The sequence below is a fragment of the Chanodichthys erythropterus genome, chromosome 18, assembly GCF_024489055.1.
Source record: "Chanodichthys erythropterus isolate Z2021 chromosome 18, ASM2448905v1, whole genome shotgun sequence".
Lineage (NCBI taxonomy): Eukaryota > Metazoa > Chordata > Actinopteri > Cypriniformes > Xenocyprididae > Chanodichthys > Chanodichthys erythropterus.
Window position 1 is genome coordinate 13,274,622 of NC_090238.1, and position 16,322 is coordinate 13,290,943.

Genomic DNA, 16,322 nt, shown 5'->3' on the forward strand with positions numbered 1-16,322 from the left:
AATGGTGCACAACCCTGGTATGTGTGTGCGTGAATAAATGTGTGTCACTAATGAACAGGTGTTATCATTGAATTAGGACAAGAGACTATTAAATATTCACAGTGGGGAAAAGTGCTTTAGTAAAAGGATTAAACATCAAGGGTGAGGTGAGATAGCACAGCATACTGATGTGTATCATCCTCGTCAAACAAATGAATCAATCTACTCAATGATTTTAATTAGCACTGCTGTAATTGCTATCAGAGGACACATTACTTATGTTATGAATTACTGTGTAGAAGAATGCTTTGAAACAACAATGGCGCTAGATTCAGGTTGGAGTAAAAATATGTAAAGTCAGATAACACTTCCAGTTCTTTAAATACATGTAGGCAACTCTGATGCTTAATCAAACAACTGGGATTCAAACACAGGATGTGTACACTGCCTAGCAACAAATCCAAACATACAGGGTTTTTTTTTTCCCCATTCAATGGATTTTTTTTTCTTTTTTCTTGGAGCTCAATTAAAAGAGTTCACAAAAGTAGTTCTTTAAAGCTTTTAAACCTAATTACTAAAGCACACCATCAAGTAGAACTTAATAATGTCTTAAGTAAAATATAAAAATATTGAGATCATAGGTCAAAATGGATAAAGTAGTACAACAGACATGTAAATGTTTTCCTTCATTGCACAAGGAATAAAAAAACAGAAGTGGTTTGAAACAATGAACTGAGATCATCTGACTGAGTATCGCAGACTTATCATCATCTTTTTTGTCTTTATCACAAAGCATTAAAAGACTTCATCATCAGTTTGAAAAAATAAAGACAGTCAACTAACAACTAGAAGGAATAAAGCACATCTTCTGTGAGTAAATAAAACATGCCTAAAACATTTTATTTGGAATATTCCTCCCATTAAGTCACCACAGGAAAATATAAGGAATACAATATTAATTTGTCTTTACAACTGATGCAGAAAGACAAAGAGTGACTTATATACGATGCTGCGAGGGACACATTGACCTGCTTGTCACTAATAGGCTACTAATAGTAAAAATATTGACTAATAGTAATAGTCATCGTGTCACTGCAGCGGCCGTTATAAGCTCCGGTTCCTTTAGAAACAGTCAGACGCGTGCCTCCGAAATGAGACACAAGAGATGCGCATTTAGGACTGTGCATGCGCATTAGCTTGATCCAGCCTAAAAAATAACATTTTTTGTCATGATTCGAGCATTTAGAAACAAAATTTATGAGACAGGGAAATCACGTGCTATGTATTTGCTCGACCAGAGCGTTGCCACCTTGCTTTAGTAGGAAATACTTCTTAGCAAATTTTAAGTCATAATGGGTGTCGACTTGTATTATTCCCAGGGGCAAGAATTCAAAGAGTAAACGTTTAGCGGGAATGAGCTACTTTTGGTTTCCAGAGAAGGATCCAGAGTGTGGTAGGCAGTGCAAAGAATCGTAAATATGGAGAGAACGCCACAACTGAAAATCTGAAAAATCACCCTGTTTATGGGCAACATTTCAAACTGGATGAAAACTGAAAGAAACTGTGTTAGTTCCGCCTGAAGCAAAACGCTGTCTTGTACAGGTTAAAAATCTGTTGCCATAGTATTCCATATTTACCATAATGCTGTTTAAAGAGTAGACATAGTATGATACATATTTCAATGATAAACCTACCCTTACAATAACGGTTCTGTTAATAACCCTCTGTCGATCCAATGGTCGATACAAAAATGCTGAAATATAATCTGTAGTTTTTGCGCAAGCCCTGGAGCTGTCAAAAGACTTTTGCTGACAAACGAATATTAATTTCTCGGTCCAGGTAACAGAGAGAACGAGTAAACATTGTTCATTTACATATACAATTTCACTCGAACTAGTTTTCTGACCAAATTCAAAGAATTCAAACCACTATTAAAAATCTCTGTATTTTCATATATCCATGTTGCCAGTGATAAGTGAAATCTCAATGTTTTTAAAGGAATAGTTTTAAAGATTTGATTAATATTCTCAGTCTATGAGAAAAGAAAACAAGTGTGCATGTGGGATTACTCCACCTAACACTCCTTTTTCCTGAGGGTTCCCAAACCTCTGATATCACCACAATCACCACTTCAGATGGATCCAAATGTGCTCTGATGATTTTTAGTCAATAAATCACATTACGTTCGCAATATATAACTATGGCAACATGAGGTTTCCTGCTGTATTAGCAATAAAGAAAGCTTTATTTAACATTTCCATAAATTATAAAATAGTATTCATTCAATCTAAAATGATATGAATCTGGATGCATTTGAATATAAACAATTTAAGACGTAGTTGGATAAACCCAACATCTGACATTGGCTTCCTGGCTGCTAAACCTTCCTCAAGACCACACATGAAAATAAAGGCACCAAACCTGAAATCATATGTTAGACAGCCCCTGTAATCGAAGTAAATAAGCAGTATTTTAACAAACCCAGGCTTGATCTCTTAGTGATCATATTTTGAAAGAATGATAGACTGGCTGCACCCTGGACTTCATCCTACGGCAGATTTCATGCAAAAGCAACAACAGCTGAGATGAAAACTCTGCTTATGGCTTCAATTAGGGTTTGAAGGGTTTGGCCATTTGTGTGTTGCTACACTCAGCCTCTCATAGGAGATTTCCTGGGAAAGAGTTGCTGGCAAAGCTGCTGGGTTTGACAAGAGTGGGGGTGGGTGAGTCAATGTGTGCAAAAAAGAGACAGACAGAGATAAAGAGAGAGACAGGCAAGACCAGACCGATCCTCAGGCCTAAAGGAAGTGACACAGTCCTCACAGCCTAACCCGACTAAGTCAAGTCATTTACAGAAATCAGTATAATAACATTTCTCAGGAAAACTGGAAACATTGGGAAATCCATGTTGAATTGGGTGTGGAGTAATTGTTAGAAACTCAAGGCTGGTACTGAAAGGTTGCCATTGTGCCCTCAAGCAAGGTATAAACCCAGGTTGCTCCAGAGGAATTGTCAATATCATAAGTCACATGAGTAAGTACTCATTTGTTGAGGAAGCATCTGTCACCCATTATTTTGAGTTTATTTTGAGTCTCTTTGTGAAAATATTATGACTATTGTTATGAAAGAGAAAAGCAGAAATGTGAAGCTCATTCATGCACTTTATGAACTCTTCAATAAAAAAATTGTATTTATTTTTAATTTGAAAACTTATAATACAAAAAAAAAAAAATTGGGGGTGGTGGGTGCTGATGAGGAAGTTTGTTTTGAAACAAAAGTCCTTAACCTAACAGAACTCTTTTCTCAGAAGATCTTGTTTCCTTACAATTTGACCCCTTTCGAAACTGTGTGAATTGCATTTCCCTGTTTTCTTGTATTCTCAGTCATTTTTTTTTTAACAAACTGAAGGATGATAGATTTTATTGAACTGTACTGAACCCTGACCATCCCGTTGGGAGTATAGCATGTGAATCCCAAAGTAAGATTCCACCTTTTATGCAATAATAATTAAAAAATAAAACATATTTAAGAAGTTCTCATACCTTTTACCTGTGTTGAGGGAGGAGGAGAGGGTGACCATGGTTTCTCATCAAACTGAACCCAGGAATCTGTCTGTTCTGTTTTGTGGCCAGGCACACATGGTACTTCTGCCCAAGAAGAGGAGTCCAGCATAGGCTGGAGGTGGTCCTCATCTTCAGAACAGAAGAAGAAACACAAAAACACAGTAAGTGAAATACAGCCTCTTCTCAGAAGAAAGGTCACAGCTGAATGTTAAATCTAGCAGGGTGCAAGAGCTCTGGACCGTTCCCGCAGTAATCACTATGGAGCAATGACCTCAGGACACAGGAATCTCACAGAAAGGTCTGAACGCAAACTCACAGTAAAACAAACTGATACCCAATCAGCAAAAAGGTTACATGTCTTTATAATTCCTTACACTATCTTTCAATCAGGTATAAAAACTTCATCTAGAGCCTTTCTAAGCTATCCAACGTCGGTCAAGGATTTCCAACTGTGAAAAATTGACATATAATTATGGCTGTGCCATAATTAATTTTTCACAGGAATGAAAACAAGGCTATGAGGGAAAGAAGTACAACTGATTTGTACTGCAGTTTAACAACATGCCAATTGTTCAGCTGACAAAACATCTTTCAAAAACACTTTCAATAGACAAAAATTCCATTTAAAAGTTTTAAAAGTTATTAGTTTTGACAATTACATGACCTAGTACCTTTATACAGTACCTAACATTGTAAAGATCTCTGATGAAGGTCTATTATTGACTGGTCATATAGGTACTTACATTTACATTTATTAATTGTGCAGCCTTTCATCAGCAGAGTTTTCAAGGTATACCTTTTATTAGCAGTTTGTTACCGGAGAATTGAACCCACAAAATATCTTGTGACTCTGAGTAAAGACAATGTTTGTACTGACCTGCCTGTGACTCCTCATCTGTAAAAGCGACCCACCCCGGTCTTGGTGTTCCAGTTCTGCTACTGGCTGTAGCAGCCATGGGGAGCTGTTCTGTCCTGTATCTTCAGCTGCTTGTACCTTGTAACTTCACCTCACTCCCCCCAAATCTTTGATGCCATGTCCACCTACTAAGGCTTAAGGACAAAAAGAAAAGAAACACATTAGCTATTCATTAGGGATTTAATCTATTTCAATATGAAGGTATTTCCAGTTATTGTTGTAGCAAACATTTTTCACAAAAAAATATAGTATAAATTTCACGTGATCCTTCCTAATATGCGGATTTGGTGTTCAAGAAACATTTCTTATTTTTGTCAATGTTTTAAAAAAAAAAAAAAAACGGTTTGTCAGGATTCTTTGATTAATAAAAAGTTCAAAAGAAACAGAAACTTTTGAAGCAAATATTTTACTGTCACTTTTGACCAATTGTATGTGTTGATTGTGTTGAAAGTGATGTCACGTATTTTTAGGCCAAACATTTTTTGTCACATACAGCAAACATCTCCTCACTATCCGCTAGCTGCCTGTCCCCTGAACACACTGTAAAAAAAACGCGGTCTCTGTAGTCGCCACAAGCTCCGAAAATGGCAATAAAAACAAACTGGTGCAGCCTGGACCACGAAACATAATAAACATGCTCCAGCCAATAACTGACAAGAATGATTTTAAATGCGCGTTCATGACTGTTTCAGGAAGCACGGAGGGGAGGGGGAGGAGGAGGAGGAGGGAGGGTCTAGCTAGCCTCTTTTTTGTTTGACAACACTTCGAACGTCAACAGGAAGTTACTCCACCCAGGATCGCTTAGAGCACCTTTCATTTCTTTCTTTTTCAAATAAGAAAAAGAAAAATCTTACTAACCAAACTTTATATCATTCAGGCACAATAGTATATATATATATATGCAACAAACTGTAAAGTATAGTAAATAATAATCTTTATCTACATGTATTTTTACTAAAACATAGAAGGTACACTATGCGCCTAAAATTCACATGGAAACTTCCACGGACAAACGGCTCTTTTTTTTCCTTTTCTTTTTTTTTTTTTTAACTGATTTGAAATTAATAAAAAACTTAAATATCTTTACTAATTGATGTTAAAAATGATGTTAAATAAGACGTTATTAAATGTATGTCCTAATGCTTTCATGCAAGTTGTGACACAATGAATGGGCACAAAATAGTCTGAAAAAAAAGTACATTTAAATCACAATATTGTGTGATTTTAAATATTCAACAAAATATATTGTAAAAGTTCAATATATTGCCCATCCCTACTGCTCAATTGCTCATCAAGACTCCTTTTAAGTCAATTTTATTTAAATAGTGCTTTAAATATGCTACAACTTCAGACATTCTTGCTCTGTGTGTTTGTCTTCTGTTGTGAGAGCACAGGAAGAGCATTCGCTCATTCTCCGTGCGCTTGTCTTGTTGTGTGAGAGTGTGGTTTTGAGTTCGCTCGGGCTGACGCTGCATGTGTGTTGTGTTTGGGGTAACACGCGGCTCGTGTTTTTTCACTGGCCACGTGCTTTCATCATGTCTTGTGTGATGAGTGCTCTCATTGGCTGCATGTTCATGTCATGTTTTGTTTGTGCACATCTTGTGATTGCTTTCGTATCTGTCATGTTTGGTGTGAGCATATGACTTGTCATGTTTATTTCTATGTGCCATGTGCTCTCCTGTCTATCGTCTTTAACCCCGTCCTCTGTGTTACCTAATTATTGGTTCAGTTGCCCCACCTTCTCTCCCTCGTTACCCTCCTTGTTTGCTCTTCTAGTTATGTGTGCTCTGTCCTTGCCAGTTTGTTGTCAACTATCACTGTGTTGCTGTCATGTCGTACTCCCTATCTTGTCGTGCCATGTTCTGTTTTTTCCTACGGGGTAGTTTTTTTATTTTATGCGTTAAAATAATTTAATGCATTAAATTAATAATTTAATTTAACCCAACTGCCCAGACCTTTGCAGTTCACCTTACAACCTATGTAGTTAGAATGCCCCTAAAATTCAATATATCAGAGCAAAAAAACACACCTATGAGTTTTTGTATATATAGGCATCTATACATATATATGCCTATAATGATACGATATAGTTAAGCAATTTTGCATGAATAAGTGCAATACAGTGGTGCAGGTGTGACGTCAGAACCCAGAAGACAAATTTGCCGCCTGGTATTATAATGGGATTTTGGGATTTGGGCCTGTGGTAAGCATAACTCAGTGGTAAGCAGTTTGACATCAAAGTACTGCGTAAGCAATTAGAGAGCAGACAGCTCCGTATGCTTCTGAAACACTCTTGCGATACTTTAATGTCATACTTAATGTCATAATTAATGTCATCTATCCACGCAGCATGATTCCTGAATGAATCAGCTGTTTGAACGAAAAGAATGACTGAATGACTTTTACTCATTTAGACATTTACTGCCACCTACTGGCAGTTTTAGTTTCTTATTTAGAGTATCATTTCATTTAAAAAAATCATTTCAACATTTCATATTTTAGGGACAGTTTGCCCCAAAAATTTAATTCTGTTTATTTGCATTTACTCACCCTCATATCGTTTCAAACCTGTACGACTTTCTTTCTATTGTGGAACATAAAAGAAGATATTTTAAAGAATGTCGGTAACCAAACTGTTTTGGTCTGTAAATATATCTAAATACCAATTCAGATGCAGCTTCAGAAAAAAACAAAAACAAAATATGGCCATTGTAGCCTAAAAGTTTATTTGTAAAAAATTCTACATTGAATCAAATAAAATATTTATTTCTAAAACTAGCCTACTTTATGTAATATCTATTTATGCTTTTCTTATTTAACACATTAATGACTTTAAATGATCTTTTGGGGGTAATTTCTCAGCCAAAATTGATGTACGATTAATTAATCGGCATATAATTAAAGCTGCAGTCCGCAGTTTTTCCTCTTTGTCGCCATCACTGTTTGAAACCTGCAATTGCAGTCACGTGCGTTGTGCGTTGTCACAGCTTGTCAGCGCGGATGAATCTAATGCTTGCTGTCAGTCACCGTACCAGTGTGGATACTGTACTTCAGAATCACAGATACTACGTCTTGAAAGTATGACCAATATAATAATTTTCACTGGAAAATATCATCTGAACAAGTAAGTAACACGTCTGTCACTTTTGTTCTGACCAACTGAGGAAAAAAGCATTAGGCCTACAATAAATCACACTGCCAATGATGATTAAATCTAACGATCGCTTAGCTCGGATCATGCCAAACCGTGCAAATTATTATTACGGTTATACTTTGTTCTCAAATTGTTATTGTTAACAACATCAGCATTGCGTGACTGTGTATTTAGTGTGTATTAGTGTTACCTGTAGAATTCCATTTCTGTAGCCACTCCACAGTCCAAAGTCTTTTGTTTTTTGACTACGGGTGGTTCTCCAGTTCTCCTGATGATTGTCATTTGGATCTTTCTGGATTACAATCCACCATCAAAATGATAAGTTTAATTATTTCAGCTGCTGTGAGAAAAGGCTATAAATGATCCGCTACCAGCTGCGTCCTCACGTGATAAAACCGATTAGCCTGGACTCCTTCCTTTCTGTTTACGGACGTGACGTAATGACGCACAGAGGAACTGCTGCATGCTCAAATTTCCCGTGGAAATCCATCATGCCGCTCTTATTATAAAACATTATCACAAGCTTACCGTTGTGAATCGAGCTAAGATAATGAGATAGTTTTGAACACTGGCTGGTTATGTACTTGCTCAAAAATTGATTTTGGATAATTTTTAACCAAAAAAACGTTACGGACTGCAGCTTTAATTAGATTAAAAATTGTATTCGCTTGACAGCCCTAGTACTTTATTTATTTATTTTAAAAAAGTGTAACTAAATAGTGTAAAAAAATAGTTCCAAAAATGGTTACTGTTTAGCATTCATTTCATAAAAATTAATTCATAATTAGAGTTTTGTGGTTTTTATTGTTAGTTTTCAGGCCATTTTACAAGTTGTGGTGTCTCAAAAGTGGTTTGGCTTTGTTTTGTTTAGGACCTGAAAGCCCTATTTATTTTTTAGCCCTGGTTTTATTTTATTACTTGACGCAAATATATTAAGTAACAATAGTACTTTTAAATAGTTACATGACTGGACAGGAAATGGCTGAGGATATACAGCAGGGCTGATAGACAGCATCCCAATCAGTAAACGACGGCTGTTGTTTTTAGTAAACATGGGTGTTGTGAAATGTTGAATGAATTCAGTAGCTGGAGGGAGGTGCTTGCTTTGTTTGGTTTCAAAAAGGGGGCTGAGGAAGGGTAGCATGTAGCTGAATTGTGAATGCAAATGCTCTGTCACCAACGCGAAAACATGTTACGGAATTGGCCCCAATTTACTAAATTGTTCAGCACGTCCAAGTGTGGTTCCTCTATTAAAGTCTGTTTCCTGCAAGGTCTTGATTTAAAAGAGGGAAAATAGGCCCTCTGATGTGAAAAAATCATGATCACAATGGTCTTTCAGCTTTTGTCACTGTGCCTTTCCTCGTTTGTGACCTTTGAAAGGTACTGGTGGTTTTTAGGTGGTGCATCTGTCACCCGGATCCTCGTGAACACTAATGATACATTAGAATGCAGTGATCCTTGACACTTGAAACTTTGATTATATTTACAACACACTGCTTTAATGTCTCCTATGACATTGCATCTAAGAAGCCAGTGGGGCTGTAGTAGCTTTTTGTGTTATAAATAGTTTTCAGTTGTCAGACATTTAACAGTAGTCCTTCCTGTGGCTTCACACAGCCTCCATCCTGTATAGAAGTGCCCTGTCGGGGCATGTTGTTTTCTGTTTTGCAGTCAGAAACACTTACACCAAGACTTTTGTTTACTGCTGTCACTTCTAGATGTCAAAGCCTCAAATTTGCAACCTTTTTTATATTTTCAACAAATGCAATATATAATAATTGCTTATTAATAGGGTCATAGAGACATATTTAAAGCTGTAATTGAAACTAGAACTGACTAGATTTTAAAGGTGCCCTAGATTCAAAAATTGAATTTACCTCGGCATAGTTGAATAACAAGAGTTCAGTACATGGAAATGACATACAGTGAGTCTCAAACTCCATTGTTTCCTCCTTCTTATATAAATCTCATTTGTTTAAAAGACCTCAGAAGAACAGGCAAATGTCAACATAACAGTCGGGGTGTACGCCCCCAATATTTGCATATGCAAGCCCATGTTCCCAACATTATGAAAGGCATTAGACAAGGGCAGTAACGTCTGGATGTGCACAGGTGAATCATCAGACTAGGTAAGCAAGCAAGGACAATAGCGAAAAATTGCAGATGGAGCAATAATAACTGACATGATCCATGATAACATGATATTTTTAGTGATATTTGTAAATTGTCTTTCTAAATGTTTCATTAGCATGTTGCTAATGTACTGTTAAATGTGGTTAAAGTTTCCATTGTTTCTTACTGTATTCACGGAGACAAGAGCTGTCGCTATTTTCATTTTTAAACACTTGCAGTCTGTATAATTCATAAACACAACTTCATTCTTTATAAATCTCTCCAACAGTGTAGCATTAGGCGTTAGCCACGGAGCATATAGCCTCAAACTCATTCAGAATCAATGTAAACATCAAAATAAACACTGTACTTACGTGATTAGACATGCTGCATGACGAACACTTTGTAAAGATCCATTCTGAGGGTTATATTATCTGTTTGAACTTTTTTTATGTTGTTTAAGGCAAGCGCGAGCTCTTGGGGCGTGGAGCACCAGATTTAAAGGGCCACACACCCTGAATCGGCTAATTTCTAATTATGCCCCAAAATAGGCAGTTAAAAAAATGAATTAAAAAAAAATCTATGGGGTATTTTGAGCTGAAACTTCACAGACACATTCAGGGGACACCTCAGACTTATATTACATCTTTTAAAAAAAGTTCTAGGGCACCTTTAAATTATTGTGAACATTTTAAGCTCTTTTTAGTTCAAAATTTTAGTTCAAAATTTCAAAGCAACACCACTGTTTACAGCTGCAAAATCTTACAAAACTTCCATCCACTTCTCAGACTCCAACAGGCTTGTGCTTTGGCAGTCTGTCAGTTATGTCAGTGGTTCATGCAGGCGTCCTCAAGATATGTACACAATTAGGACGTTTGGCAGAGCTGGTCTGCAAAACTCTCTCACTGTGTTAAATCTTTCACTCGCACGACCATCCGCGAGCTCATGATCAAGCATGACATCATCATTCAGACTGTGCTTTTAGACAGTGCATAATTTCCTGCTGTCAGTGAGTTTGCCTCATGCAGTCCATGTGGATAGGAGTAAAGACAAACAAACCAAACTGGAAAAACAAAGTGTCTAAAGTGTCTAGAAATACAGGAATAAACAGTTATTATCTTTGTGGTGGTGCTGCTATGTCAAGCCACATCTGGACCTCAAAACGCATGATGGTCACGGTCTACATATTGTATGTGACAGTAGTGTAGAGCACAAGTATCAGGTGCATCTCATCATAGGAGCCAACAGGTCTCAGTTCAGCTTCCTATTCACCTTTTTCTTAATGTAAGAGTGGGCATGACTATTGTAACTTCATTTCATCATCGAGGCTTCCGGTCTCATCAACTTCCTGTTATTTTAGCTGTACAAAAACTGTTCGTTATGCTGCTTGATATTGCAAACTGTTATTTGTTATAATATATATATTTTTTAATCATAACACACTGGTTTGTAGTGCAAATTATTTTACTATTTACAGCACTAGTTTAGAAGCTATAGTTATTTACTATAGCTTCTAAAGAATTGGAAGTGCGCACAGCCGCACACATTCACAGAAAGAAAAAAAAAGCTAACTTCAATGTTGCAAATCTTAAAAATCTTGTCTTGGCAACCAACTTAAATTAAGTAAGTTTAAAGGGTTAGTTCACCCAAAATTAAATTTCTGTCATTAAGTACTCACTCTCATGTCGTCCCAAACCAGTAAGACCTTTGTTCATCTTCAGAAAACAAATGAAGATATTTTTGATGAAATCTAAGGGTTTCTGAACCACACATAGGTAGCAACATCATTGCACCTTTTGAGGTCCAGAAAGGCATTAGATATCGTTAAAATAGTCCATGTGACTACAGTGGTTCAACCTTAATGTTATGAAGTATATATACTTTTTGTGCACAAAAACAAAACAAAAATAACGACTTTAATCAACAGTTTTTTCTCTTCCCTGTCAGTCTCCTACGCTGTTGACGTAGCAAACGCAGTGCAACGCTATAGTCACGTAGACTATTTTAAAGATGTCTTTACTACCTTTCTGGACCTGCTTATGTGTGCTTCAGAAACCCTCCGATTTCATGAAAAATAACTTAATTTCCGTTCCAAAGATGAACAAAGGGCTTGAGGGTGAGAAATGAATGACGGAAATTTCACTTTTGGGTGAACTAACCCTTTAAGTTTAACTAAAATGACTAACAATGAAACATTTTAAAGACAAAAACTAATAAAAATAAAAAAGCACATAAAATTACTACAACTTGAACGAAAATTAAAATAAAAACTGAGCTGATTAAAAATATTAATAAATACTATAATAGCATAAAAAATAATCATCATATAACACCGGGTTTATAGTGTAGCAATCAAAATATGACAAATAAATTTCATAGCAACCAATCAGACATACAGTATGAAATATGTAAATAATAAAAATTTAAAACAATACAGAATAATGGGAAAACAAATTGGCTGGAGTAGTATTGCAACGTGACAAAAATAGGTGTTTGCTTCCAGACAGCTTGATTATAATTGAAGAGACCAAGAGTCTAGTTTTGTTTTGCATGAGGCTAGCCAGATTATGCTGTCATTGTTTTGAAACATATCTGGTAAGGATATTGTCCCACCTCACCGACCACTGACATTAATTGTTCTAGCAGGTTTAAAGGGGCCAGAGCAGAGCCAGTTCAGCCACCTTAAAAGATAAGTTCACTTTCAAATGAAAATTAGCCCAAGCTTTACTCACCCATAAACACACAGCTCCAGGGGGATAATAAAGCCCTTCTGAAGCGAAGTGAAGCATTTGTATATAAAAAAAAATCTTTATTTAACAAGTTATTGAGTAAAGCTTCTGCCAGTCCGCCTTCCGTATTCAACGTACAAAGAAAGTGTAAAACTCTTGCAATTCAAAAACTATGATCTACATCTTCTCTATTCAACTAACGGAAAAGGTGTAACTGACACGACGCCAGTTTTACACTTTCTCCGTAACTTCAGTACAGAAGGCGGTCTGGCGGAAGCTATATATTTTACTTCATAACTTTTTAAATATGGAATTTTTTTTACACAAACTCATCGCTTCGCTTCAGAAACGCTTTATTAACCCCCTGGAGCCGTGTGGAATACGTTTATGATGGATGGAGACACTTTCTTCAGCTCATACTCATTGATCCTCGCTCACTGCCATTAGAAAGCTCGGATGCGTCAGGATATTTATTAACTCCGTTTGTGTTCATCAGAAAGAAGAAAGTCATATATACCTAGGATGGCTTGAGGGTGAGTAAAGCTTGGGGTAATTTTCATTTGAAAGTGAACTAATCCTTTAACTCCTGCAATGTCCCCTACTGTGCCTAGCAAGAGAAACTCTGCGATTCCCTACAGCTTGATCTCATGGAGTGGGCTTGCTGTCTCACAAAAACTCAGCAATGCACCAAAAGACAACAAAGAGTGGTTCGGTTTTAATAAAAAAGCGTCTACACCCCCCTGCCAACCAAAAGCTCTCAGCTTCATGCCAAGTTCGCAGAGAAACTGTTTACAGAGCAGCGAAGCTCACATGAATAACACCATAATCTCCAGACGCTCTACCAGAAAATCCTGCTGCGCTCAGTCTTCAAAGACACTGCCACCAGTTCCAAAACAAGTAGAATGAGTAAAAACAAATATAAGTAACTGAATCCATGTATAGGTAAAAAGGTCAATCCACCACCTGGGACCTATAAATGCAGCTAATGAATAGATAGGATATAGACTGGATAGCCATGCCATTTGTCATGCGGTAATGTAGCCCGTGTATGAAGATGAATAGTATATGCTGACAACTAACTACACCATTACTTTTCACCTAGTGAGAGTAAGGATAATTGAGTTAATGTAGGCAGGTACACATTATTGCCACATGCAAACCTTGACCATGAGTATGTTCACAGAGGTTTTTAAAATGTCAATGTCAAAACCTGACAAAGGTTCCTACAGGGTCAATCCATTATGTATTGATTCATATTTGAAAGGCCATATTTATTTAGGATTAGTCTATGAATAGATTTTAGATGCCTAAATAGAGTGGTGCTTCATAGTCTGGTAAATCCCAACAAGGATATGAATATTTGTGTGTGTTTCTACATAGACAAAAGCAAACCGAACAAGCCCAGTTCTAGCAATGACTCTGCAAAAAAAAAATGTTGCTGACATGCTATGTTATTCACATTCCTATACAAAACAACAAAAACATTGGCACCACAACCTCCGCGTGATTTTCACAGCAGTTTCAATTTCACCATTCCCTGAGGAACTGAACACCTCTTACAAACATTCACTATGGTAACCACAGTTACTAGCTATTGCCGTTACAAAATTATTATGGCAACTTAAGTATTATCCACCACTGTCATTAAAGACCTACTTGACAAGAACCATTTTCCTTCTTCTCTTGATGGATTTCCTATAGAAACTAAGGGTGGGACATATCAAAGGCATTGTCTCCTTTTAAATTAGATGGTATTAGGCAAGTGTTTTTTTAGAGAAGGGACATTTTAGAAACTTCACTTTAGAAAGCATTTGATTGGACAAAACTACATGCAATGCAGCATTTTTCCCATTAAAACTGAACTTTTAAGACAGCCTGATTACTGATACTAAAAAAACACAAGTATAATTCTGATTTTAATATTGTCATTATGAAAAGAAAAAAGTGAATTTTATCACGAAATTCTAAAAACATGCTGAAATTATCTAATTTCAAGAAGTTCCCATACTGAGCAAATTTATTTATTTTATTGAAACTGTGGTTAACATGGTAAAACTGGTGACAGCAGGATCTTCAAAATCACTGATGAACCCTTTCAGAAATTCTAAATATGCAAAAATGGCATCATACATATGTAAAATAAGACGTTACAACGATAGACAAATTCATGCGATTAAATTAAATTGTAGCAGACTTTAGAGAGTGGAACAAAAAATAAGTATTGGGACTTATTATAATAATTTTAGCTGGACAAAGCATTATAGAATAATAAATGCTCGTGTCCGAAAACAGTATATTCAAATATGATCGTTTCTTTCGATTATTATCTTAATCAGTGCCGATCACCAAACAACAATCTGCTGTGATATGTTATCAAATGAATCAAGACATGCTTCAACACGTAACAATGGCACAAAAACAACTACAAATGTCTCCTTACGACATCTACTTCACATAAAAACATCTTCCATTTGTGTGTTCTGACATTTAATAACTTTTTGCCACGTATTACACATATCCTGCTACCAATGTAAACAAAGCACACGCGCTTACAACAACCTGTTGCAACACAGTGAGACATGTAGTTTCATGGTAACTTATGTAACTTAAATACTTATCCCTGAATATATATATCTCTGAAAATAATTCAAGATTCTTAAGCATATTACGTCGACAGTATTGTATATAACTCAGCGACAAGACAAAAACAAGTGCATGGGAATATTTACATACCGATATCGTGTTGTTGAGTCTAAGCAGATTGTAGCTCTCTCTCGCTCCCGGTGAATCAGCGCTAATGCCCCACCTTAATCACAGCTGATTGGACAGTTGAAGCAGCGCTGTTCGATGCCCCACCTTAATGTCAGATGATTGGAGAGTAAAAGTAGCGCTGCTTCAACTGTCCAATCAAGTGCAAATCAGGTTGAGTGTCGAAGAAAGTTGCCCTCATTGCCATTGCTCATGGCTCTGGCTCTGGTTGCCCTTAAACGCATCACATGGATTAAGAATTGCGTGTAAATAAAAGTTATCATATTATATTATATTATATTATATTATATTATATTATATTATATTATATTATATTATATTATATTATATTATATTATATTATATTATATTATATTATTATAGTTAAAGTGAGAGCTGTGTGTTCTAAAAAAAATTACATGAAGTTACATGTACAAAAGGCAGTTAAATTGAGCATTTTGTGTTTACTCCATGGTTTCTTTATTTTAAATATATAAAACGGTCATGTCATGGGTTTACATTTACATTATTGTATTTAACATCTAATTTATAAATTGCTTTCACTCGTGTACGCCATCTGTTGGATGCAAATTCCTGTATTGTTGTGTATGTGTGTTTTGGATTCCTAGCAAGGAATCATAAAACAATAAAATACTATATGAGTTAAGATGCATGACTTTTTAACATTTCTGAATAAAGTGTGTGAGGAATTGGAATTATGTATTTGAATGTAAAACATACATATTTCCTACAGGGGGCACCAAAGTTCTTATAACGCCTGCCATTAAATTTAACTTTAGATCAAGTGTCTAAGAGCCACATATATGTTGTTGTTGTTGTTGATGATGTTGTTGTTGTTTGTTTTTCATATTAATGAACTGATTGCAAATTTACTTATTGGAAATAATTAAATATGAAAAGCATTCACTAAATGAAAACAATACACCAAGGCCTGATGCATATCTTCAAAAATCCCCCATATTTTACTTTTCTGTCAGAGGAACGACTCTCAATATCATATAAATATCAATATCATATAAAACCGGCTATATGGTTCTTTGTTTCCAATCCACAGGTATCTGCCTGTATGATCACTAAGACCTCAGACAGTTGTGTATAAG

General features: G+C 36.1%; 1 protein-coding gene across 4 annotated transcripts in view; it reads right to left on the minus strand.

The window, feature by feature from the left end:
- ston2 (stonin 2) overlaps positions 1-15,246 on the minus strand; it is a 33,337-nt gene extending 18,091 nt beyond the window's left edge. For 2 of the 4 annotated variants that reach the window (XM_067367248.1, XM_067367246.1), the window contains exons 1-3: positions 15,187-15,246; positions 4,420-4,592; positions 3,522-3,671 (exon numbers count right to left, since the gene is read on the minus strand). In XM_067367248.1, the coding sequence (XP_067223349.1) occupies positions 3,522-3,671; positions 4,420-4,498 (229 nt within the window). In that variant the 5' untranslated portion in view covers positions 4,499-4,592; positions 15,187-15,246. Of the gene's footprint in view, positions 1-3,521; positions 3,672-4,419; positions 4,593-10,098; positions 11,570-15,186 lie in introns of those variants that run through there. The other 2 variants (XM_067367247.1, XM_067367249.1) reach the window with 2 other exon arrangements.
- Positions 15,247-16,322: the final 1,076 nt, after the last annotated feature.